At 33.6% G+C, this 24,886-nt stretch overlaps 2 protein-coding genes and 1 long non-coding RNA gene across 3 annotated transcripts; 1 reads left to right on the top strand and 2 right to left on the bottom strand.

Moving 5' to 3' along the window:
- Positions 1-1,624: 1,624 nt before the first annotated feature.
- On the top strand, positions 1,625-17,039 carry lab (labial). The gene is made up of 2 exons (XM_012370088.2): positions 1,625-3,230; positions 14,393-17,039. The coding sequence occupies exons 1-2, from the start codon at positions 2,297-2,299 to the stop codon at positions 14,875-14,877; spliced, it is 1,419 nt and encodes a 472-aa protein (XP_012225511.1). The 5' UTR covers positions 1,625-2,296; the 3' UTR covers positions 14,878-17,039.
- Positions 17,040-17,903: 864 nt separating this feature from the next.
- Positions 17,904-19,579, bottom strand: LOC105674030 (mitochondrial import inner membrane translocase subunit Tim17-B). Its single transcript, XM_012370078.2, has 2 exons — positions 19,419-19,579; positions 17,904-18,916 (listed from the first exon to the last, which is right to left on the bottom strand). Exon 2 carries the CDS (start codon positions 18,903-18,905, stop codon positions 18,414-18,416), a length of 492 nt encoding a protein of 163 aa, XP_012225501.1. The 5' UTR covers positions 18,906-18,916; positions 19,419-19,579; the 3' UTR covers positions 17,904-18,413.
- Positions 19,580-22,238: 2,659 nt separating this feature from the next.
- Positions 22,239-24,827, bottom strand: LOC105674039 (uncharacterized). Its single transcript, XR_010890402.1, has 3 exons — positions 24,720-24,827; positions 24,301-24,401; positions 22,239-24,187 (listed from the first exon to the last, which is right to left on the bottom strand). It is a non-coding gene; the product is annotated as an uncharacterized lncRNA (long non-coding RNA).
- Positions 24,828-24,886: the final 59 nt, after the last annotated feature.

The raw sequence follows: 24,886 nt of genomic DNA on the forward strand, positions 1-24,886 counted from the left end.
TAAAAGAAATACGTGTTGCGTTAATGATAAAAGAACTTGTGTTATGCGTTTTATCCTTTCGAATCTTAAATCTGAGAGAAAACTTTGCACAAGAAGTCTCTTACATCCATTCTCTAACTACATAAACGCTTTGATGCAGTAATTTAAGCAAAAATCAACCCTAAATCGACTAAGAAAATTGTTACTAAATATAATCATTGAAATAAAATAATTTTAATACGTAAACAAGACTTGAAGAGAAATTATTATTTGCAAAAATATTTCTTACTGCATATTAATTATACATAAAGCTATTATATTATGTTCTTTTACTTTACAGTTAATATTTTACAGCTTTTTTTTATAATCTTCTATTTAAACAATTCAAACAATAATAAACAATTTAATTTAACTTTATGGACACATAGCCCGTAATAAATAATATATTAATACAAAACAATATAACGTCTGTAAAAAAATATATTCGCTCTCACAGAAGTTAAAAGTCTTTACGAATTTAAAGAAACCTTTAACAATTTTCAGGGACATAGCATCGAATGTGACCTAGTCCTTCGTTATACCTTTAGAAGTAGTATATTGTCATGTTAGGGTCTCGACGACGTGAAGATGATGAATATCCCAGCAGTCTGAAGAGTCACAAATTGTTTCGTGCGTCGCGCGCCTGTGTAACCGAAATATCTTTCTTATTTATTAGCGTGACACAGCTACCAAATTAAATTATCTATCTCCACTTTTTTTGGACAATGTAATAATACCTATACAAAAACTATTTGCAAATAAACTTTACTTCATCTATTTTGCATTTATGATATAAGTTTAGTTGTTCAAAATCATATTTCTAAAAATATAATTTATAAAATGGTAGTAAAATCCTGAATATCGAGAAAATCAGCTCTTTAACATAGAAAATAATATCAGTATGTAAAATCAGTTAAAGCTGTGAGACGTGATTGTGCGATATGTTGTAACATTTCAAAAAATTGTAAACAAGCAACCATTTTATACTTTTATAGTTTTAAAAAGCCTTATACCGTATATTGATATTATTTTCTGCTCATTGAACAGCAATCCAGTTTTCAACATTGACTAATAAAATCAAGTAAATCATATGTATACGAGCTATAATTAAACCATCAACTGTCGAGTTATAATAAAAACGTAGGATGTTGGTACCTTGGTACCTCGAGGCGAGCGAGACACGCAAGTATATAGAAGGACCCGTCAAGAGCGGGGAAGGCAAAAAAGGCAGAAGGCACAAAACAACCTATCCTGGATAGAAGGGCGGAGGTTGCTTGCCTCCGGATAGCATAGAAGGTGGGTACCGAGATATAATACCCGACTCCTACCCGCGACGATAAGTGTCAACTGCAGCGTGCCAGATAAAAAGAAGGAACGAAAAATAAAATTCACACTGGTGATCCATCATGAGGTAGTGGACTCGGGGCGCGCAGACTCACCCACGATTGGCTGGCACCGCCCAATTTCCATCACGTGACTACCTTTACGAGCCGCCTACCGATAATGGAGACTTCCCCCTGAAACTAATATCACGCAGCGCAATGCCGCCACTCCACGTCTGGGTGGTACGCACGAGTAAGAGAGAGAAGGAAAACTCGAACACGCCAGACCGCTGCGGGTCAGTCTCACCTGTGTGTAGCTTTCCGCTACACTAGTCCACCTAACCAGTCCACTCCAGCGACCCATGTCGGACGGATCGACTGCACGAATGCTCGCATGGATTTTCGCGGACAATAATTAACGTTCCGTAATGCCTGTGGATTCTGATTACTCGCTGAAAACCATCGGAGTATATCAAATTCGAATTGAAGTATACAAATCTCGAATTTGAATCTTGGACATTTACTGCAAAATTATAAAAATCTGTAAAATTGACATACGTCTTCTTCAACGTTTCAGTGCATAATTGTGAAACTGTTTTTAATTGAAAATTTAATACTTGATTGCATCTGTGATTTCACATTTGTTTCACAACGTAAACTTTTTTATTTTGTGCAAAACTCTTTTTTTGCGGTGTCATCAAGTACTGATTAATGTTGTGCTTGTCGCGAATTTGTTTGGCGAGATAAATTTAAATGTTCACCGTTCTGTGTTGTTTGCATAAAACAAAAAAATCGTAAATTTATATACACAATGTTGAAGTAATTAATCAAGAAAATAGTATACGACTCTCGTCATGATGTAAATCATCTCTCTTATTCGCTTTGCTCTCCGGACACTACGCATCGGAGTTACTGAAACAGTGGGTGGTCAATTGATTCGTCTCTCCGTTACGAGGATGATGATGATGGACATGGGCATGTACGGGACCTACGGCAAACCAGACTCATATCCTAACTACGTGTTCTCGGGTCAAGGAAATCATCATCATCATCATCACCACCATCACCAGTCTTCATCCGTCGGCAGTCACGTGTCAGTGCCACCTTCCGCAGAAGTAGCTCCAACTCATTATTACCCCCAGACTGCAGTGGCGCCATATTCTTCGTCATCCTCCGAGAGCTTCCTAACCGCCGACTCGGGCGCGTCATCCAGTACGCCGCCTCAAGGCTTCTATTCTCCGACGGGTGCCGTTCTCCACGAGAATGGTTCTACCACCCCGATAATTTCCTCGGAAAATGGCCTGAGCTACACCAACCTGGATTACGCGTCATCTTCATCGTATCCGAATCAACAGCAACACGCGGTAACGTCGGTGGACCCGCATCAGAGCTATCACATTCAACAGCCTGCTTACCGAGAGGATCATCACCATCACCATCATCATCCGCCCACTGGCAGCAACCTCCATCAGACCACGGTACCTCAAACTAGTCATCCAAGAACGGAGCACGATCAGCAACTTCATCATCAATCTTCTAGTCATCACCATCACCATCATCATCACGACCCTGAATACCAAATAGCAGTCGGCGGAACTTCGAACTATCTCCATCAACTACCTTCGGAAGAATCTTTGCACTACCAGACGCAGATTCCGCAGAGCGAATTCTCCGCGCATCCGCCGGGACATTACAAAGAAGAAAATTCGGATGCAGCGACCTATCACGTTTTGCAACAGTCCGGTCACCTCCAGCATCCCCATCAGCACGGGCATCATCATCATCAGCAACACTCACACGCGCACCATCAGCAGCAACAACAACAACAACAGACTCAAGTGCCCACCTACAAGTGGATGCAAGTCAAGAGAAACGTGCCCAAGCCAATCGGTAAGTGCATCCACACTTCAGTTTAAATTTCCAGTCAAGTCGACGCCTATGCGCAGCGAACAAACTAGCGTGAAATTAGGTATTCTGTGGGTGCGATCCGGTAGCCACTCGTTAAACCTCGTTCATCGCTTGATTAGCTAGGTAGTATAAAGATGCAGAATCACGGTTGTCTATCTTACACGACCCCGTTATTCGAAAAGTTACCATTACCGCGCGTGCCTTCGTTTTTAGAGTTACATATACTATCATAAAAATTAAATTAAAATTAGATATATGCGCAGAAATTATCTCTATAGCAAACCTCGAATCATATATCAAGAATCATATTTACATTTTCATTCTAGTTGCTAATATCAAAAAGATCTCCTTAAAATAATTATTTTTAAAATATGCTTTCTATAATCTTCTTTAAAATGTATAATTATAATTTGAATTTCTATCATTTCTAATTATTAGGGCGCGGATGTTCGTGCACGATCCCGTGTCGCGCGCAGAGAACCGCTGCGTGCGAGTGAGTCGAGTATTCGCTAAAGTAGCATTTCTCGAGAAGACCCGATTATACACATTATACACGATAGATATATTGAATTCAGATGAATTGACAATCGGGTTTTCTCGAGAAATGCTACCTCAGCGAGTACTCGACTCACTCGCACGCAGCGGTTCTCTGCGCGCGACACGGGATCGTGCACGAACATCCGCGCCTTACTAATTATGTATCACTCCGTTTTATGTTTAAACATCTACCAGTTTTACATAAAGTAATTAATATTATATTTTTACAAAATTTCGAAATGCACTAAGCAATCTGTAATTAGCATTTTTAAAGTTAATAAAAAAATATTTATCCGTTCATTGCTAACAGAGCAATCTTAATTCTTGGAAGCATAAATTGATTCAATCGCGCTTCATTGAAAACACTTTACATACATTCAGCACGTCAAAGTAGTACTAGAATAACACTTGATCAAATATCAACAATTTTTATGAAGATGGTCTTCAATTAAGATTGACAAACAAGCGGATAGATTGTCAAAAATAAAATGTAACTCGGTAAGCTAAGTCAACCACTTTCAAACAATTTGTATGTAGAAAAATTAATAAAGTGCAATACGTAATTACGATTGCTATAATTATTAATCATGTGCGTATATTATCCAATAATTTCAATCTTATAAGAATATCATTAATAATTCTTAACATTCTTAGTTTACAATTTACTATCACATATTTATCAATTTTTTTTTATCTTATCAGAACAGCTATAATGCATTTATTCGAAAACATTTTCATCTAAAATTATTTCATTTTTTTCAATTGTTCTATTATAGATTTTCGGATAAATACTATCAGATTTCAGAATGATTTCAATACTTCATGAACAATTGTAATAGAAATAAATATTGAAAAAATTTTAAGATTGCTCTTATACTTTCAATAATTTGTGAAAAATAACTTGAAAATAATTTCATGTCACAATAATCTTTTTATTGCAATTGCGTATATTATTTTTTTTTGCTATAAGTCAATTCCGACTATATTCTGTTTTCAACGAAATTCATAATAGTTTAAAGACACGGCCGAAGTCGCAATCAAAAACTTGGCGATAGAAAATCGATAAAAAATTCGCATTTTCGATCGCAAACGTAAAAATTACATAACTGTTCTGAAGTCTTTAACACATTTACATCTTTTTAACGTGACATTTAAATCTTTTAACTAAAAAGCTAAATTAGTCAATGCATTAAATTTATCAAAATAATATTTCTCTTTTGTCAGATGTAAAATTAGACGTTAAATCTATTATTGAATATGATTTTCTTTTTATCGTAGATACAATCGTAATAAATAAACAATAAATAAATTTATAAAAATAGATTTGTATTATTATTCATGAAGTTCACGTTAAATCAAAGAATGAACGATGCTTTCAAAGACAATGATGTGTATATATGCAACGGAAACTTACCGCAGAACACAAAACACATCTTACCTCACAATTTGATTTTTGTTCACGATATGAATGTTATAAATTCAATAGATAAGATTATATACACGTGCGAGAAAAAATCTAAAAGTAAAAAATTATTTTCGACAAATTTGAAATTACAAAAAATGTCTTAACTTTTCCTAGTAAAAAACGCGTAATAAAAAAACATTCAATATATTTATAAAATATTTTTCCACTACTATTATAATTTAACTTAAAGTGTAAAAAAATTTACTTGTGAAATCAAAATGTTCATGATTGTATATGAATTAGAAATATTTATCTACATTTAAATTTTACATAAATTTATATAGCAAAAATTTGCAGTGAATATAATGAATATAATCCAATACAAATTTATATTTTAGCAATGTTATATCAAATAATATCAATATGTCGTCGAGAGATAAGATTTGAGTCGCATCAAACTGACAAAAATTTTTCATACTCGTATGGTATGTGATAAGCGGATTATTTACAAGCATATTTATAAATACCGAGAATCTGCAGTTACGATTACAATCTTCACGTGTATAAACATGACGTATTGAATTTAGATTGTACAATATAGTAGCGGAAACATTAACAGATTACGATAAGATTTGTGATTAAGTAAAACCGTCTTACTCCTGAAATTATCAGATTAATTTCAGACACTGATAAGATAATTCATTTATTAAGCAAGAATAATTACACGTGAAAAAAATTGTAATATATTGCTTGTGAAGAAAACATGCTTGTTTTTTTCCTTGTTTATTACAGTATAAACATTTTATCATCTATTTTGTGGAAGTAGTAGACTGTAACTGTCTCACAGATATTAATTTGATTATTATTATTAACTTAGCTAACATCGTTCATTCTTTATAGAAAATATATAATAAATAATAAATTTTAATAATTAATATATATATATATATATATATATTATAGCAGAAAAAAAAGATAAATTCTCGTACTAACAAAAATGCCTGTGTACTGTGTTGATATCGAGTTAATGACCATGAAAATGACGTAGCGTGGCTCATTGAAAATAATGCCTAAAAAGGCCGGAACAGTTCCCCTAACTTCACACTAATTTGCTTAACGGCCACGGCTCCCCGCAATCTTCTAGCTCAGAGAGTGAGTGTGAGCTTAGTCGTCGGATGGAGCTTGTCGGGATTACCAGCGTTTCACTTAATAGCTCATTATAATCAAATTAATAACGCCATCATAGGCACTAAAGGGACTGACGTTTATTGCAGCGAAACATGCAAACCGAAATGAAACTTTGTCGCCCCCGTGTTTAACCCCTTTCGTTTTTACTCCTGTCATCTTGATATTTTTAATACATTGCATACAATTCAATCTTCTTCAGCAAATCTTTTGTAATTAAAAAAATTTTTTTAAATGCTGACACACAAGCTTAATTTGTGGTAATATATTAAATGGATAAAAATTTCAGAATATTTTATAATTATGAATTTTATCAATTACCACACATTTACCTATATCTTAGATAATAATATAATTATATAATTAATTAATAATACATATATAGTTTTCTTGCAGCAAGTATCTAATGCTTAAATGAAATAATATTAAATTCTAGAAATGCCAATAGAATTAACAATTAATAAACCATAAAATATCCCAATAACACAAAATCGTGTATTCGAATAGATCGTGTACATCATAATAGCGTCAGCATTACTACACAAAAGCGAGAATTATTTTTAACAAAATGTGAGACAATTAATCGAAAGCAATTACATTTAGAGGCCGGCTGAGAAGATACAGCACGCAACGAATACGTTACAACGAGAAAAATTCGAGGAAAATAACGAGATGGGCGGAGCACAGTAGAGGGGCGATTTCGGTAGATTTTGGTTGGTTAACTTTTTTGGTTGGCCGAGGTCTTACAATAGCATTTCTTTTTCCTTCCATGCCTCTATAACATGCTTCAGGGGGTCCAGAATAGAGGGTTTCTGTGGGGACGTGCCCGCGGTGCGGACCACCCTTAGTCAAGATTGGAGCGAGACAGGAGACGGAAAGAGACCGTCGTGATGCTGTCAACCCGCCCAATCTATCATACTAAACTCGATTTCTTCTCTCTATACTCAATAGCGAGATTGGCAATACCGTGCAGGGAAAAAACGAGACAAACGAACGTCCCCTCGTAACACAACAGTAATAATTCCATATCTTCGTCATAATAAAAAAAAATAAAGAATTTTCTATACGTTCAAAATATTATATATAACACATTTATATATGTAATACAATGTTTTAAGCTACCATAAAACTTCGACTACAAATATTTGTATAAATGATCGCAGTGAAAGATATCATCAAAGATTATCATCAATGAAAGATAAGACTTTTCTATATCGTGCTCAGTAACATGACAACTAATATAACATTTACATAGATAAGCAGGATTCAACTCGTAAATATTACATCACAGTGTATAGTTTATATCTATAAATTACTTACTGAAATACGCGTGTATAAAAGTTTTAAAATAATGATTACTTTACTCAAAGATGACAAAAAATACATAAACGCGCACAAATGTTTTTAAAACTACGAAAAATCAAATCGTAATAATACAATATCCAAAAAAAATACAAGTAGCTTGTTAAAATTTTATGAATCCCATCTTTCATTGAAGCAAAATTTAATTCTCATTGACTAAAATCTTTTTTTCTTCAAGATTAAATCCAAAACATAACAAAAAATAATTTTTTATGTTCCAGATAATAAATTATTAAGTTCAATAGATTATTCGAGTCGACAAAATAAATATTAGCGCATGAAGTATCTTTTAGATACTGTCACAAGTAACTACACAGTGTAAAACCAGATAAAAATACACAGATAAAAATATTCACGTCTATGTTTGCTGATAGTAAATATATAATAAATAATATTTAGGCGCCGCTTAATCGAGGATTTTCCACGTACGATATTCCCCTGTTTCCTCGAAGACTCTCTCTCTCTCTCTTTCTATCACCTTTTGGGCTGACTTAAAATATGCATGTTGTTATCGACGCTCTGACCGAATATATGCAGGGGCGGCATTAACGACGTAGCTCGAAGAATAAAACTCACGGGCAGCTCGTTGGCCTTCTTACGTTTTATTCACAAGCTCAGAGATTAATGTTTCCCAGCTAAATTAATATTACTACCTAAATATATTGCCTTTTAACATACATACGTGAAACAAGTGTTGAAAAAGTAAATATTGCGATGCATCGGATTTTAATTAGAGTAAAAATAGAAATGTATTCATTGAGAGAGTACGTTATATTTTATATAATTCTTATACGTGCTAATAATCCTAAATTTTGTGAAAAGTCTAAATGTTGATCAAATTTTTTATATGTGAAGATTCTTATAGTCACGAAACATTTCCTCATTTATAATATATTCTTTAAGTGTAAACAAGATACTGCATACCATTCTTATCGAACTGATAAACAAAAATGCTTCGTGACCATGCTCGCACGAATGCAATATGCTGATTAACAAATACGGATTATTCCAGCAGACGCAGTATGCACTTGTTAAATGAAAAATCTCCAGAAAATCTATCAAGCTATCCCGCGGGACTTAAATCACAAAACGAAGCGGTCGCTTAGCATGCACGCCAGCCCTGAACTTGGAAGAGCGACCGAGACAACGATAACGAAGGAAATATAACGCGCAATAGAAGGAGAAAGTGAAGGAAAGACTGCGAGTAGAAACAGGAATATATGTGTAGAGACAATAAAAAGAGCACAAAACTCTCGCTCTCTCTCTCTCTTTTTTTTCTCTCTCCAACCGAAGATAGAAAGACGCTCTGGATAAACAGGAAAAGAAACGAGATAAACGCAAAAAGAAGGCATGTCCGATTGAAGGCAAAAGAGGAAGAAAGTCGAGCAGGAGTGAAAGAGCGAGGCTGTAGTAAAGCAAGGGACAGAGAAAGATAGAGCAGAGATTGTGAGGTAGAGTCGAACAACTGGCTGGGCATGTTGCGCGCCGCTCCGCTAGGGTCTCCGGCGGACGCGTGAGTGAGTGGCCCGATATCTCGCGAGGGGATCAGAGGATCGTTCGCGTGTTTCCACCCGGGCTGCCACCCGCCGAACCCGGCAACCCCGGATCCCGCAACAACCCTGGCAGCAACTGACCCTTCCCTCCCTCCCTTTCTCGACGGCGCCCCCGTCTGCCCGCAGCGCGCCGCAGCCCGCGCTGGCTGCCGCCGCTACTCCTGTCCGAACGCGGCCCGACAGATCCGCTCGGCCGGACTCCAACAACCGCCGCCAACAAACGCTGTCCACGTGTCTCGCCTCATGGTGATTTTCATTTCCGCGCCGCTCCGGCCGACGGCCGGGGCTGTGTAATCTTCCTTCGCGTAGACTCAATCGCCGTAGACACTGCAGACGATATTTACACGTTACTTTCGATCATGAGCACGGTACTATTACGAATTGATGAACACTCTTCTGTGTAGCACGCTGAAGAGCTGTTAACGATTTTTCCTCGAGTCTTGTGGTTCTTATACGAGAGTTTAACGCACGACTTATCTTGTATCGAGGAATTAATAATAGCTTCTGTGATCGTAAGAAGGCTTCAATTTATAAAAGATAAAATTTTGCGATTGATACTTTTTTATTACACATGTAGAGGTAATTAAAGAATAAATGATAAATGTTGATATACTGTATTACATCGAAATTCTAATTTCAATAGAATTTCACGGAAGAACGCTTTCACTCCCCGAAGAAACTAACAGCACCTGTGCTCGGGGCAGGTTGTTGCGAAGAAAGCGCGCGAAACTTATCAACGACCCCCGCGAAGTGTCGTGCTGAGCCTAATTTCAGCGGAAAATGCTTCGGGCATACTCACGAATGGGGGAACCGCGGAGTGTGAATGTCGAACGTGCTGCACGCAGCCCTTCCACATACACCGTTATGATACACAACGTTGCCTTTTCGTATTCGCTGTGACTCAGGATATTACCTATCATAATGCTGAAATCAACGCGACCGACGGGGCATGACGATGACTGACAAGGGGTGTGCGAATGGAAAGAACTGTGCCAACAAAATCGTTTTGTCAAGTTCTCGCGATAAACCGACTAGATAGATAGATATGCGAGAAAAATTTCGAGCGAGTCTCAAACGGTTCGAAAGATTTCATTAGTGTTCGTTAAATCTTTAACGCGTGATCAAAATAGAAAATATAACTTTGACAAGCTTTAATTTCGACGTGGTAAATGCATGAAAGTAAGCATTCTATTCGCAAAGTTCTAAAAAATGTTTTCAATTCTTGCAATACTGATTCCTTTCTGTACAGTGCGGAAAAACATACCTATCGCATCAATCGATATTCTTTATAATAATTGAAGTCAATAGGTATAATAAAACACTAGAAATTTAAATAACAAATGTATGAACACGAAATTGAACTGCAATTATTATTCGCGTGCATCAAATCTCGAAATCACAATTTATTAGAGACACATTAAATTAGAAGCATTAAATTAAGGATGCATACGTAATACCTCGAAGCACACATACGCGTAAACTCGTGTGCCGCCTGAGGGTATACGATACTTAAGCATGTGGCGTCTAACTGTGTGTGCATGCTAATCTACCGTCGTTCAAAGGTACCCACCGATTAAATCTCACCTGGTTTAATATTATTATTTATCAAAGCAGCCGTGTGTATAGGAGAAAAGGAGAAAGATATGTGCTGAGAGAATGAAGAAATATTAAAATAAAGAAGAGTGAGAAGGAGGAAAACAATTATTTCAGGTATACGTACATATACATTCAGTAGTTCGATCGATTTTGCTTTTGCGCGCCACGATTATCGAACCATAAAAGTCTCTCAAAAGAAAGAGAAGGGCAAGTATATTGAAGCAAGAACGAAGAAAAAATGATGAATTTGAACTGTTGCTATCAATGATAGTTTTATCGATCAATGAAATAACGATATATAAATTTTCCAACCGCTAGCACTCTCTAGCTAAAATTAAACATTGTCCGAATAAATTTTTGATTTACTTAATGTAGAAATGTCTCCAGTTTTTTAATAAATTTTCCTTTTCACATTAGTTTATTAATATCTACATTTTTATATCTATAAAAAATATTTCAAAGAACTAATTGTTCACTTTTTCTCTTATTCTACCAATTAAGTTGAAAATAATCTAAACGTTGCTACGTATAATCTAGTTAAAAGTATTAAAAAGTTTTTACAATTATATAATTGTATAATGATATCCAATGAGCACAATTGTCTGCAAAAAAATTAATTTTACCATTCATTCATTATGCGCACATCTTACTTCGACCATTAAATAACATTTATTCCTTTTAACACTAAACTACATAGATATTTATAAAATTGTTTTTGGATTTGCATGTTACGAAAAAAATGGCAGCTACTTATGGAAAGTCAATCCCTTGATCATACAGGATCATCTGCTTTTATGCCTGCTCTTATGCGTCGAGAACCTCCCTCTTCAAGGAACATTACGCAATTCAAATATTATTCAAAGGCTAAAAGCCATGAGGGATTCCCTACATGGGTGACGTAAGAAAAGGTGATGGCAAACACACGCAGGAGAATGCAAGATCCTTGTGTATTATGTTACAAGGAGCATAGATACGGGTGCACCGATGCTTTCCCTAATTCACAGAATTTTCTGGGGTTTGGACGATACGTGCATGTGACGAAATATAACGAAATAAACTCTAAAATCATTTTCGGTCATGGCTTCTAACAGAATTTTTTTTTTATTGACGCATAACGTTCGATATATCCAGGATACAGCTGTATTTGTATCTCTGGTAATGTCTGGATTATACGCATCAACGCCAGCTACCTAAGCTCCTAAATAAATATGTGCACTGTGTTTTGATAATTTAGTAGTCTGCAGTTTAAAATACGACTACATTCATATATATATGAAATACATAAATAAGACAGAGGAATCGATAAGATTATTAAAATAATTATGCAACATTTTGCTGCGATCAATTTCTTTCTTATACTGTTATATGTGCTAGTTCTCAAATTGTGCGTGACATTAAATAATTCTTCCCCCCTCTATTAAAAAATCTATAGACCGACCCGCACTATAACTGCACACGTCAGAGCCCTTCGTGTAATTACAGAGAATTCAGTAGTAACAATATAATCACGATAGAGGCAAAGGTGATTCAAAGTGGACCCACATAAGCTGTAGAAAGTAATTAAAGATGTCAATGCGACTCCCCTAATTCGACGGAATTAAGGATACCCTGCTCCTTTGCGCCAGCCCTTTCCTATTTCTCACTTGATATCATATTTATCAATGAAAGAAATATTTTGCAATATTCGGAATTGTACGCGCAATTGTCAATATTTCTATGCATACAATATATAACTGAATGTAAATTAATAAATGCCAATAGAATGGAAAAATGCTTAATACATGTTTGCAATATAATTTTTGTGCCGCAAAATGCATAGCGATTAGCATAATAGTCGATAATATCTTGCGGCAATACAGCTAATCTCTATTCATATTGTGTTCATATCAAAATAAAAAAAATGCAAAAGATTGATTTCTCATTCACTAAACGTCAGTCAACTCTATATTTATCGCGTATATTGACAATGAAATTTATTAGTATTTGGAAATTTGTTTTCTAACATTGCATTAATACAACAACTTCGTTGCTGCCGAAGAAGGTTCGTATAGAAAATCAACGGCATCGTAGCTGGTCCTACTGTTAAAGTGCTAAATTGATGAATGAGTCGCAGAAACGAGAAACATTTCATTGAATCTGGCACTGACTCGCCTAATAGAACTTGTCCAAGTTTATTATTCGGCTTGGAAAAGCGTAAGCTTAATGGTCGCAAGGCTAAATTCAGGACCTCCAGCATAAGTGACTGATCTTTTCGGTTATATTAGGAAATTCGCGAAAGTCATTTTACGAATATAAATATTTTGTGTCAGGTTACGTATGATACATACGCGTACACATTAATTCCCACAAATATATAAGATGTCGGAATATAACTTTTTTAGAGCAGATTAAATGAAAATGTGTTATAAAAATATTGAAGAGCGAAGCTGAAGACGTCGATGGGAAATGTACATAATAGGAAAGACGTGACTTTAAGGCGGTGGCTTGACAGTTTCGTCCACCCTCTGCCATTAAGTAAATTGACTGCTACATACCGTAGTCTAAATAACAATCTAATTTTCATAATGTATCCTCATCCTTCTGTCGAAGCGCGTCATTTTCGTTTTCAATATATTTTAATTGCATCATCTTTCAAACAAAAAATTTGTCTGCGTTACGACAGCAGTGCGATTTAATGTTATAAAATCGCGCTGTATAAAAACATCGATGAAACGGAAAAATCAAAAATTTTACGTAACAATGTACAACGACTCCGGATGTTTGTTTTACAGCTGATGCAATTTGATCCAGATTTAGGGCTCAACCCTACCATTCGTTTAGCTTTGCACAGGTCATCTCCCTAAAACTGTTCCCCGAGTAGTGACCAGCTGTTATGGCCAGCAAACGACTGTCACTTAAAGGATTTGATTTGAGCTTAATTCGACACATATTGCAGCCACGTCTGTTACGCATTTCATCATACTTAGGAGACTATATCCGAATTGAAAGCAAACTAATTATCTCCTTTCAATGAAGGCATTTGTTATCGTATTTAATCTCTATATTGTATCAATCAATTCCACTATTAAAATATCTTCTAAAAGAATATTCTATACATGTTTCATATTGTAATATAAAAATTGGATTGTTATTCAGACTATGATATGTGTATCACATTAATGTTTTTATATTAATTATCCAAGAGTTGCAAACTTATTTCCAGTATTTTTTCTAATAAAATTTCATTAATAACAATTTTTTACAGATGTATGAATAATTAAACATTCATAAAAATAAATTAAAATTTTGTTATTTATTAATGTTTTTGTTTGACGAAAAATTTTTATTTTCAATTACCTAATTTCTATTGAATAAAAGTTGATGAATTGATTATCAGCAAAGATTGATCAGTTAATCTAATAGCATCTGCATATATATACACACACTATACACACACACACATACAATTACTCTACGTTCGAAAAGAATGCCTCCCTATTACAACAAAAATAACAAATTTGTTTCAGCGACAAAAGCAAACCCTAATGCGGTCGAGTTCGGTGGCGGCACGGCCGCAGGGACAAGCTCGTCGGTGTATGGAAGCACCGCCAGTGGAACAGTGAGTTGCATCGCCGGTTCGTTAGCCGGTATCGCGGGAAGCTTCAACAATACCGGTCGCACGAACTTCACAAATAAGCAGCTAACCGAACTGGAAAAGGAGTTTCACTTCAACAAGTACCTGACGCGAGCGAGACGCATCGAGATCGCTTCATCGCTACACCTAAACGAGACGCAGGTGAAGATCTGGTTCCAGAACAGGCGAATGAAGCAGAAAAAGCGAATGAAAGAAGGCCTGATACCGTCAGATAGCACGAACGTGACGCCTCTGAGCGGTGCCAGAAGCAGCAGTAATTCGCCGACGGGCTCGTCCAGCCACGAAATCGGCGGTCTCGGTTTGTCCAGTTTCACCAGCGATAACAGTAGAGAATCACCACCGTCTACCAAGGATTGACGCGATTTTTGCTGCAGTGAACGACATTATAGTCTATGATTCGTCGACTAATAGGGCTCATTCGGAGACTAGAAGTTTAATAAGAATCATGACGATTTACTGCAGCCACAAATCACTTTCGAATTCATTATTTCAGGCTGCATTCTATATATAAACGTAATAACGTGGAATTAATACAAGTAATGTCATTCTGTATTCTTGAAAGTAGAGGTATGTGATATATGTATATACGGGATACGTCTGCTTTCCCGTTTTTAAATTATAGAATGTGACATTGGTTGCTCTAATTCCATCATATCGTACTGATGATCCTGACTCAGAAGTGACGTGTAGTTTCAAAAAATTTCAAGTTAATATTCCTTTCCAGGGTGTTCATGATTTTTTCTACACGGAGAAAATTTTATATCAACAATTACGACAGTAGCCGCGGATCATGAAGTCGCGGACCAAAAATTTTTACTATGTTTTACATGTGAAAAACATAGTAAAAATTTTTATAATTATTTCATGGTCCGCGGCTGCCGCACATAGTAATTTTTGATACAAAATTTTCTCCGTGTATATTCCTCCCTTTTAATTAAAGCATTAGAAATAATAGATTATATATTAATTTTGCCTTATTATTACTACAAAAGTAATAGAATATATATTATTTATTCCATATATATGTTACTTTAATTTTCCTACTACGCTTTGTAAATTGTATAAGTTTTAATTAAGCCCTCAATCCAAATTCTAAGGTTACCATGTACCTCAGTTCGCATAGCGATATTTATAATTGTACATTTAAATATATGATGATAGTATATTTCTAGTTAATTTCTTCTAAAAAATTTCGGAATATTACTCACGCTATTCTTCCAACGTTTACACTAATATAAATGTGATCATACTCTAAAGCTCGCTTTAAACAATCTATAACTTGCGACAGAATTTGAAATAGGATCTATTTATAATTTTATATAATAGAAAACATTCGAAGAAAAACAAAAAATACATACATATACAAAAATATCACATATATATTTTATATGTATGTATTTTATTAAATGTTTCCTGTATTACATGAAACTTAAAATTATAAATAAAATTTTATCCTGAATTCTGGCGTGAATTATAAATCGTCCAAAAGTTTTTAAAAAGATGTCAAATTGGTCTGAAATATCGAGAACATATTTTATCAGTGACGTATATATTTAATGCGCAATTTTCCTTATCATCTTCTTAACTGTGCTAAATTAACCGTGCTAAATTTTATTTATATGTATATTTGTAAATGTATTTCTCTATTGAAATATTTTTCAAATTAAAGTAAAAATCAAATTAATAAGAAAAAGTGTTTCATAACATATATGTTTGATCAATACTGGAAGAATTAATTTAATCTTACTGTGAAATGTATTTACAATAGTAATGCAAATAAACTACAAATTTTTTTCTTATGAAATAAGATCTCTTAAAATGTTAAAATATGGCTGTTCAAGATATAATAAGAGACATACTACATCAACTTGATTTTCAATTCAAAAGAGATTTATAATTAAACGGTTTAATGATTAATCTCAATCAATCAATCAATCAATTCTATTAATTATTCACGGATAAAAATTTCGATCAATCTTAAAGCGCCAAGTTGTTCCAATCTCTTTACATTTATCTTAACGCGTATAACACAATAGTAGACAGAAATATCCTTGTTAATCACAAGATATTGCGAGCAATTATCTAACAGTGATTATTCTGATAACTGTAGATTTAATTCTCGTCCAAGAATGTGCATGTATTTATATGTAAATAATATCTACATAAACTATGGGCCAATATAAAATTAATCGATGTGTATACGCGTAAATCCTATATAAGCCGAAGTTCCAAAACAGGATATTAATAAGTCTCTCAAGCTTTACTGACAAATTTATGAAATCGACGACTAATGTGAATGCCATGAAGCTTTCAAGTGGGCTAAAGAGTCGCAATCTATTCATATAAATTCGCACGTTTCGCAACATATACAAATTAGCATAATCGTACATATTTACATGAGTTACATGGTGGTCCATTTGAATATTCTGTACCTCAAAAAAATTCCTACAATGATAAAGTGTCATTAGCCTATAATACCATGTAGACCTCTGTAGAAAGAATAAAGTATCATTGTATTATACTGTGCTGTTTATTTATGCTCTTCAAAAAAATAAAAAAATATTAAAAATACTTTTTTTCTTTAAAAGTTTTATATGTACATTTATTTTCGTATTATTATTTTTCACATTACTATTTTACCAAATTTAGCAGATTTTGCTAATTTTTATGTTATCTTCACGTGATAAAAAAACATACATCTATACCGGCTGAGTTATCCATATTAATTTAGCAGAAAATGCATCAGATGGCGCATATTTATAAAGCAAGGCTCATATGATTCACATAGAAAATCTAATTTGATGATAGGTTATACCGAGTTTGTAAATATAGAAATTTATACTGATCAGTGGCAATTGTTATTCGACAATTGCAGAACTATTGTTTTTGGAATCAAAACAAAACGTGGAAGTGTTACTTCGTAAACGTATAAGTTTCAATCCGCTCTGATTGAGAAACTGAATGATACATATTTTTATTCTGCCAACCGATGTTATTTAATTATATATGTGAAATATGAAAATCTATTAAAATCTAGAACAATGAGTAAGGAAGAACGAGAAAGAGATATAAGACGTCAGCGTGAGCGGTTAATAAAACAAAAGGAATTTCTGACTGATATATTATCAAAGATTGAAAAACAAATACTTGCATTACAGGTATGTATATAGAAATTTAAATGTGGAATAAAAATGCAGTTAAATCAAACGCTTTAATCTGGAATTCTAGTACGAGAAATCTAACTAAAAAATAAATTTGACATTGCAGGTCGAACGATTGCATTTGAGAAGCACTCTATTTGGAACTAATACAGGATGTTCAAATCAAGAAATATCAAATACACCAGTGAGAAATAATAGCATGGAAATTGAATCAGTAACAAATAACCCAACAAAACAATTAGATTTATCTTTACCATCAATACAATATGATTTTGAAGAGGAGGTTGACGAGGATGACGAATCAAGTTCCTGATTTAATATATCCTGTAAACTGCCTTGTTACTGTGATTGCATTACATTAATGTTACGAATAAAACAAAATACTTAGAATTTATATATTGTATAAGAATGTAGTGTCAATAAATTAATTGATACACTAAGACATATTGTATAGTTGTATGTGACATCTTTGTATTCATTTTTATCACTAGCATTTTATAAGTATTTACAGAATATATCCTTAAAAAGTATAATGTTTGGCATTGTAATTAGAAGATTTAAAGTAACACAGTGGCAAATAATAAAACTATATTATTTCACCATAAATCTAAAATCTCTAATCTGCAACAAATTTAACAGCTAAAAGAGAATTTTAGTGCAAAGTTTTCTATACTATTGTTACTTGAATATTTCATTCTAATTTCAAATAAATCTAAACAATTTGATTGAATATTATGAAGGATAGCCCTGTGGTGATGCGCCCAGTTGTGATGGATCTTCAACCAATGATGGAGGTTTGAACTGTTCAGCAGAAAGGCGTGTGAAGCAAATTCCTATACCTTCTATCAAAGCCAAGAGTACTCCACCAATAATTGCACTGCCTACCATCGCCGGTAGACCATTTCTTGCTGCTAAAATTCCACCAGTTGCTGCTCCACTAATAATGGAATTATAAGGATCTTCCTTTCCTCCCCTAAAGTGGACTAACGTGCAATCGATTGTGGAAAACATTCCACCCCATACTGCGAAATTTCCAGCAATAATAGGTGCTCGTTGTCTGATTGCTACAACACTGCCCGTAAAACGCTGTCTCCATCCACTTGGTGCATTGCGAAAGCCTTTGATACTTTGAAAGATTGCCCCACCTATGACACCCATTGTAAAGGCACCTCCACAGTCATCCACTATCCGCCAGGGACAGGGTTCTCTTGCATATTCTTCCATATTTTAGGAATCTATTGTAAATGATAAAGACAGTTTGTTGAAGAAACAAATCATTTAAATGTGATAAATTACCATGACTATGACAAAATAACATGACTTTAATGAAGCATCAAATATATGAATATGAATACCAATAATTATTACAAATTTATTATTATTTGTTTATAATTGCATGCATTATTAATTGTTAGTTACATTTTAGCAATTAATCTTGATATAAAAAAATTATGATGCATTGCATCATAATTTGATCAATGAATAAAATTAATTGAAGTGTGTAAAAAGGTATTTCATTCAAAAGAATTTCTCAAATAATACATTATGTAAGCATGTTTCTATATATCTTATTTAAAAAACAATTCCAAAAGCTATCGCAAGTATGCGGCAAGTGAGGTTAGAGCAGCAGTGATCATCATTTCAGAACTAAAGCACATATAACATTGTTCAAAATTTTATGATATGACAAAAGCAACACTCTCTCTTAAAACATGAACAATTTATCCTGATATTTACCGTATAATTCTTTCAACACAAGGCTTCAATCTAGCTGCAGAAAATCTCAAACACGACACTTTAACCCCTAAATAAGCAAAAGAGGTAGCATGACATCTTCGACAAACATAACCTTAACAGTTCCTCAGCGGCCTCTTAAAATTAGTCAAAGCCGGATATTACGTCAAACATCGCTAGCAAACAGCACACGACATCTAATAGCAACAGTCTTTTTTTTTTAATCAGAATACCAAAGTGCGATAAAATGTGGCTCAAATAAATTCGACAAGGAAATTCGATTGTAATAATACGAGGAAATTCGATTGTAATAATACAATGATGTCATAACAAGAACTTATTCGAGAAATAAAAAATATGTTGTTATCCCTCCCGAAATTTAAATATTTGTTAATCTATATATTGGTTCTTCCAATTGCACATTTTAATTACATACACATTTACATTTTTACAATTCAAAAAATTTTTCTCGACGTATAAATATATTTCAACCAAAAAAATAAAATATGTAAATAATTGTGATATTTTTATAATTATTTAAATGCAGAAAAAAGCCAAACTCGTGCCTTAAATACATTTAGATTTAGAAAGAAACTATAATCATGGTTAATATTATACATCTAGTTTCCATAAAATTTTTTTTTTAAATAATTAAAACTTCCAAAATATTTTAATATCACGGCTTAAAAATAAAAATTATTAATATAAATAACTTGTGTAAAAATTTGTTACTATTAAAATAGAGAAACAGTAATACTGTTTGTATTCATTTGTAAAAATGTAAATTGCAGATAAAAATATAATACTCAAAGTGTGAGTAGCAATTGTATAGTAAATATTGCCAAGTAAAAGATAAAGAGAAAGAGAGAAATAGATAGAAACAAGAAAAACAGATGATAGAAAATACATATTGTATTTCATGCAGTAGGTTCATGCATATATGTACAATTCACTCACCGGTCGTTGTACCTTAACTAAATACGCTAACAGCTGTATCTGAAACAATGTAGAAATATATTTCAATTAATATCAATTATAGTAGTTATCATAAAACATAATCATATTATATATCAATTACACGAATAATTTTATTAAATTTTTAAAAAATACTCAATAAGTGTTAATTAAATAATCATTTAAATAAATATTTTAAATATTTAATAAATATCTAACAAATACAAATTTTGTAATTACGTAGGTACGTATAGATATACATTTTTAAATAATAAACAAATGTTATGCTCACCAGTTAGAGTATTGTAGTTTGCTTCATCCGCTGCAAACGACGTTTCTGCCTTAGACATCAGCTCCAGCGATGCTTTGATGAATCCAAAAATTACCGTCGGAAAATACTTATTTTCTATTACACGCACTATCCAAAGGTTAACATATTGCACATTTCACTTATACAAAACTCACGAATTTACGATACTCATGAACTTACCACGCCACGAAATCCGAAACACATAAACGCGATACACGAAATATAAAATATACTTTGTGCCACTTGTAGCACAGAATATTACATATTTAACGATCAACTTTCGACACTGTGCACGTACTTCGTAATGTATAAAAACCGAAACGAACAACGATAATCTTGGAGGAGGTAAGTAAGAACATGTACAGTAAATATTGATCAATATAAAGATAAAGAAAAAGACAGAAATAGAAAAAGAGTAAAAAGATAAAAGAAAGTATTGTATGCCTAGTCATATTTTCATGCATGTATAATTCACTCACCGGTTGTTGTACCCTAACTAAATACGCTATCAGCTGTACCTGAAAACATATTAAAATTTATTTTAACTATTATAAATTACGTACTAGTAAGTATAAAACATAATTACATGCAATCAATTGCGTAAATAATTATTTAAAAATTTTTAATAACATTTAATAAAAGTGATATTAAATATTTTATTAATCTTTTCAATTATTATATGAGTAATTATATTATAAATATTCAAAAAGTATTAATTTTATAATTGTGTATGTGTATGTTATCACACATATATAGATTTTAAATAATAAACAGTTTTATTCACCAGTTAGAATATTGTAGGCTACATTCCCTCCTGCCCAGGACTATTCTGATGAATTCCAACGAAGATTTGATCAACATCAAAGATCACCACTTGTTCACTCACTTGTATACTCACGAATTCATGTCATGAATTTTCCTCGCCGAAATACGAAACGTTAAAGACGATACTCGAAACATAAAACGTACTTTGTGCCAAATATACTTGCAGCCAAATATACAAAAATATTACATACGCAATGATAGACTCGACATTACGTACTTTGTAACATATAATAACCGACACAAACATCAATAATCTTGGTGGAGATCGTCAAGTAGGAACATGAACATTACATTTTATATACATAAGCCGAATATAATATCAATAATTTTCCACATGCTACATTTAATAAAAAGTGCACTACGATTCGATTCTTTTAAGTCAATGTAAAAATGATTCTGTTTGTTTATGGTGTCAAAATTTATACTAAATAAAATTATAATCTGCTTCACGATCCAATCGCCAGATAATCGATGGAACGCCAAAATCGCAAAACGCCTATAATTGCAAACATCGGTTCATACTCATACTCGCCCGTACATTCCGCACTCGCCCGCGTATTTCGCACTGGCCCGTTACTTTAATCGACACTCCCGAAAATAATCTGCACTTGTTTTATTTTCTGTAATAAAAAATGTTTTATCTATCTTTAATACAAATAAAATATACACGATGAATCACAAAATGTCCATATATTACGCAGTGATGCCAAAATTTAAAAAAAAGATATACTCACAGACAGAAGGGTTGACGCTCGCTGCAGTCTGTGGCGGATCTATTCTTCATAAGTGCACCATTACACCATTACACTTTTTCTGTGTGTGTGCACTATGATGCGATATTCTGAAATACATATTGCAAGCATTGACAAAGCGAAGTATCAAATGAGACTTTTTCTATGTCTTATCAAACTACGATGATTGATATTCTTATATATATGCAAAATGCACCACGGTTTGATTCCTTTCAGTCAATGTACAAATTATTCTGTTGTCTACATCAAAATTTATATGAAATGAAATTATAACCTGTTTCACGATCCTATCGCCAAACAATCAATAAAACACCTGTAATTGCAAACATCGGCGATAATTCATACTCACCCGTACATTTCGCACTTGCCCGCGCATTTCGCAATCGCCCGTTACTTTAATCGACACTCCCGAAAAGAATCTGCACTTGTTTTATCTCCTGTAATAAAAATTGTTTTATCTATCTTAAATGCAAATAAAATATATACACGATAAATCACAAAATGTCCGTATGTTACGCAGTAATACCAAAATTAAAAAAAAAGGTACACTCACAGGCCAAAAGGTGGCGCTCGTACTATTGCAATTTTTGGCGGATTTATTCTTCATAAATGCGCCATTACACTTTCTCTACATGTATGCGTATACGTGTAATACTCTAAAAAAAATAAATATTGCAAGCATTGATGAAGCGAAGTATCAAATGAGACTTTTTCTGTGTCATGTCAAACTATGATGATTGATATTCTTATATATACAAAATGCATCACGGTTTGATTCCTTTCAGTCAATGTACAAATTATTCTGTTGTCTACGACATCAAAATTTATATAAAATGAAATTATAACCTGCATCACGATCCTATCGCCAAACAATCGATAGAACGCCTGTAATTGCAAACATCAGCGATAATTCATACTCACCTGTACATTTCGCACTCGCCCGCGCATTTCGAACTCGCCCGCGCATTTCGTACTCGCCCGTTACTTTATTCGGCGCTCCCAAAAAAAATCTGCAGTGCTGCCAAGATTTAAAAAAAAAATACACTTACAGACAAAAAGGTGGCGCTCGTAGCATTGCAATTTTTGGCGCATTCTTCATAAATTACATAAATTACACTTTTTCTATGTGTGTGCGTATACGTGTGATACTCTAAAAAAAAGTATTGCAAGCATTGACAAAACGATGTATAAAATCAGATTTTTTTCTATGTCTTATCAAACCACGATGATTGATATTGTTATATATACAAAGTGCATCACGATTTGATTCTTTTACGTCAATGTAAAAATTATTCCGCTTGTCTACATTCAAATTTATACTCAATGAAATTATAATCCGCTTCACGATTCTATTGCCAGACAATCGACAGAACGCCTGTAATTGCAAATATCGGCAGTAATTCATACTCACCCGCACATTCCGTACTCGCCGGTTACTTTATTCGGCGCACCCAAAAAGAATCTGCAGTGCTGCCAAGATTTAAAAAAAAGGTACACTTACAAGCAAAAGGATGGCGCTCGTAACATTATAATTTTTGGCGCATTCTTCAAAAAATACATAAATTACACTTTTTCTATGTGTGTGCGATTACGTGTAATACTCTAAAAAAAAGTATTGCAAGCATTGACAAAGCGATATATCAAATCAGATTTTTTCTATGTCTTATCAAACCACGATAATTGATATTGTTATATATAAAAAGTGCATCACGATTTGATTCTTTTACGTCAATGTAAAAATTATTCCGCTTGTCTACATTCAAATTTATACTCAATGAAATTATAATCCGCTTCACGATTCTATTGCCAGACAATCGACAGAACGCCTGTAATTGCAAATATCGACAGTGATTCATACTCACCCGCACATTCCGCACTCTCCCGTTACTTTAATCGACACTCCCGAAAAGAATCTGAACTTGTTTTATCTTCTGTAATACAAATTGTTTTATCTCTCTTTAATCCAAGTAAAATATGCACAAAGAATCACAAAATGTCCGTATGTTACGCAGTGGTGCCAAAATTAAAAAAAAAGTACACTTACAGGAAGAAGGGTAGCGCTCGCAGCATTGCAATCTGTAGCAGATCTATTCTTTATAAATGCGCCATTACACTTTCTCTATGTGTACATATAGGTATGATACTCTGAAAAAAATAAGCATTGCAAGCATTGACGAAGCAAAGTATAAAATCAAATTTTTTCTATGTTTATCAAGCTATAGTGATTGACATTCTTATATATACACATGCATATATCATGCATACAATTTAACTGTTTTGTATCACAAGATTAAATATTCAATTGTTCAAATCAGATAAAACTTTGGCACACTATACAATAAATATAATGCATTCTGATTCTATCGAAACGTAAAAATTACTCTGCTTGTTTATAATATCAAAATCTATGAATCTAATTTAAATATGATCTATATTTAAATTACTGAATGTAGTAATTGTAACCTGTATCACATTGTGACCGCCAACATTCGACGAAACATTTTTCATCCTCAATATTCGCAGTACTTGACACGTACTGTAGATGCCTGTCACTTTGATTGTTACTCCCAAGGAAAGTCTGAACTCGATTCGTCTTTAATACGAATAAAACAGACGGATTAATCGTCGCC

Source organism: Linepithema humile, chromosome 5, assembly GCF_040581485.1.
Source record: "Linepithema humile isolate Giens D197 chromosome 5, Lhum_UNIL_v1.0, whole genome shotgun sequence".
NCBI lineage: Eukaryota > Metazoa > Arthropoda > Insecta > Hymenoptera > Formicidae > Linepithema > Linepithema humile.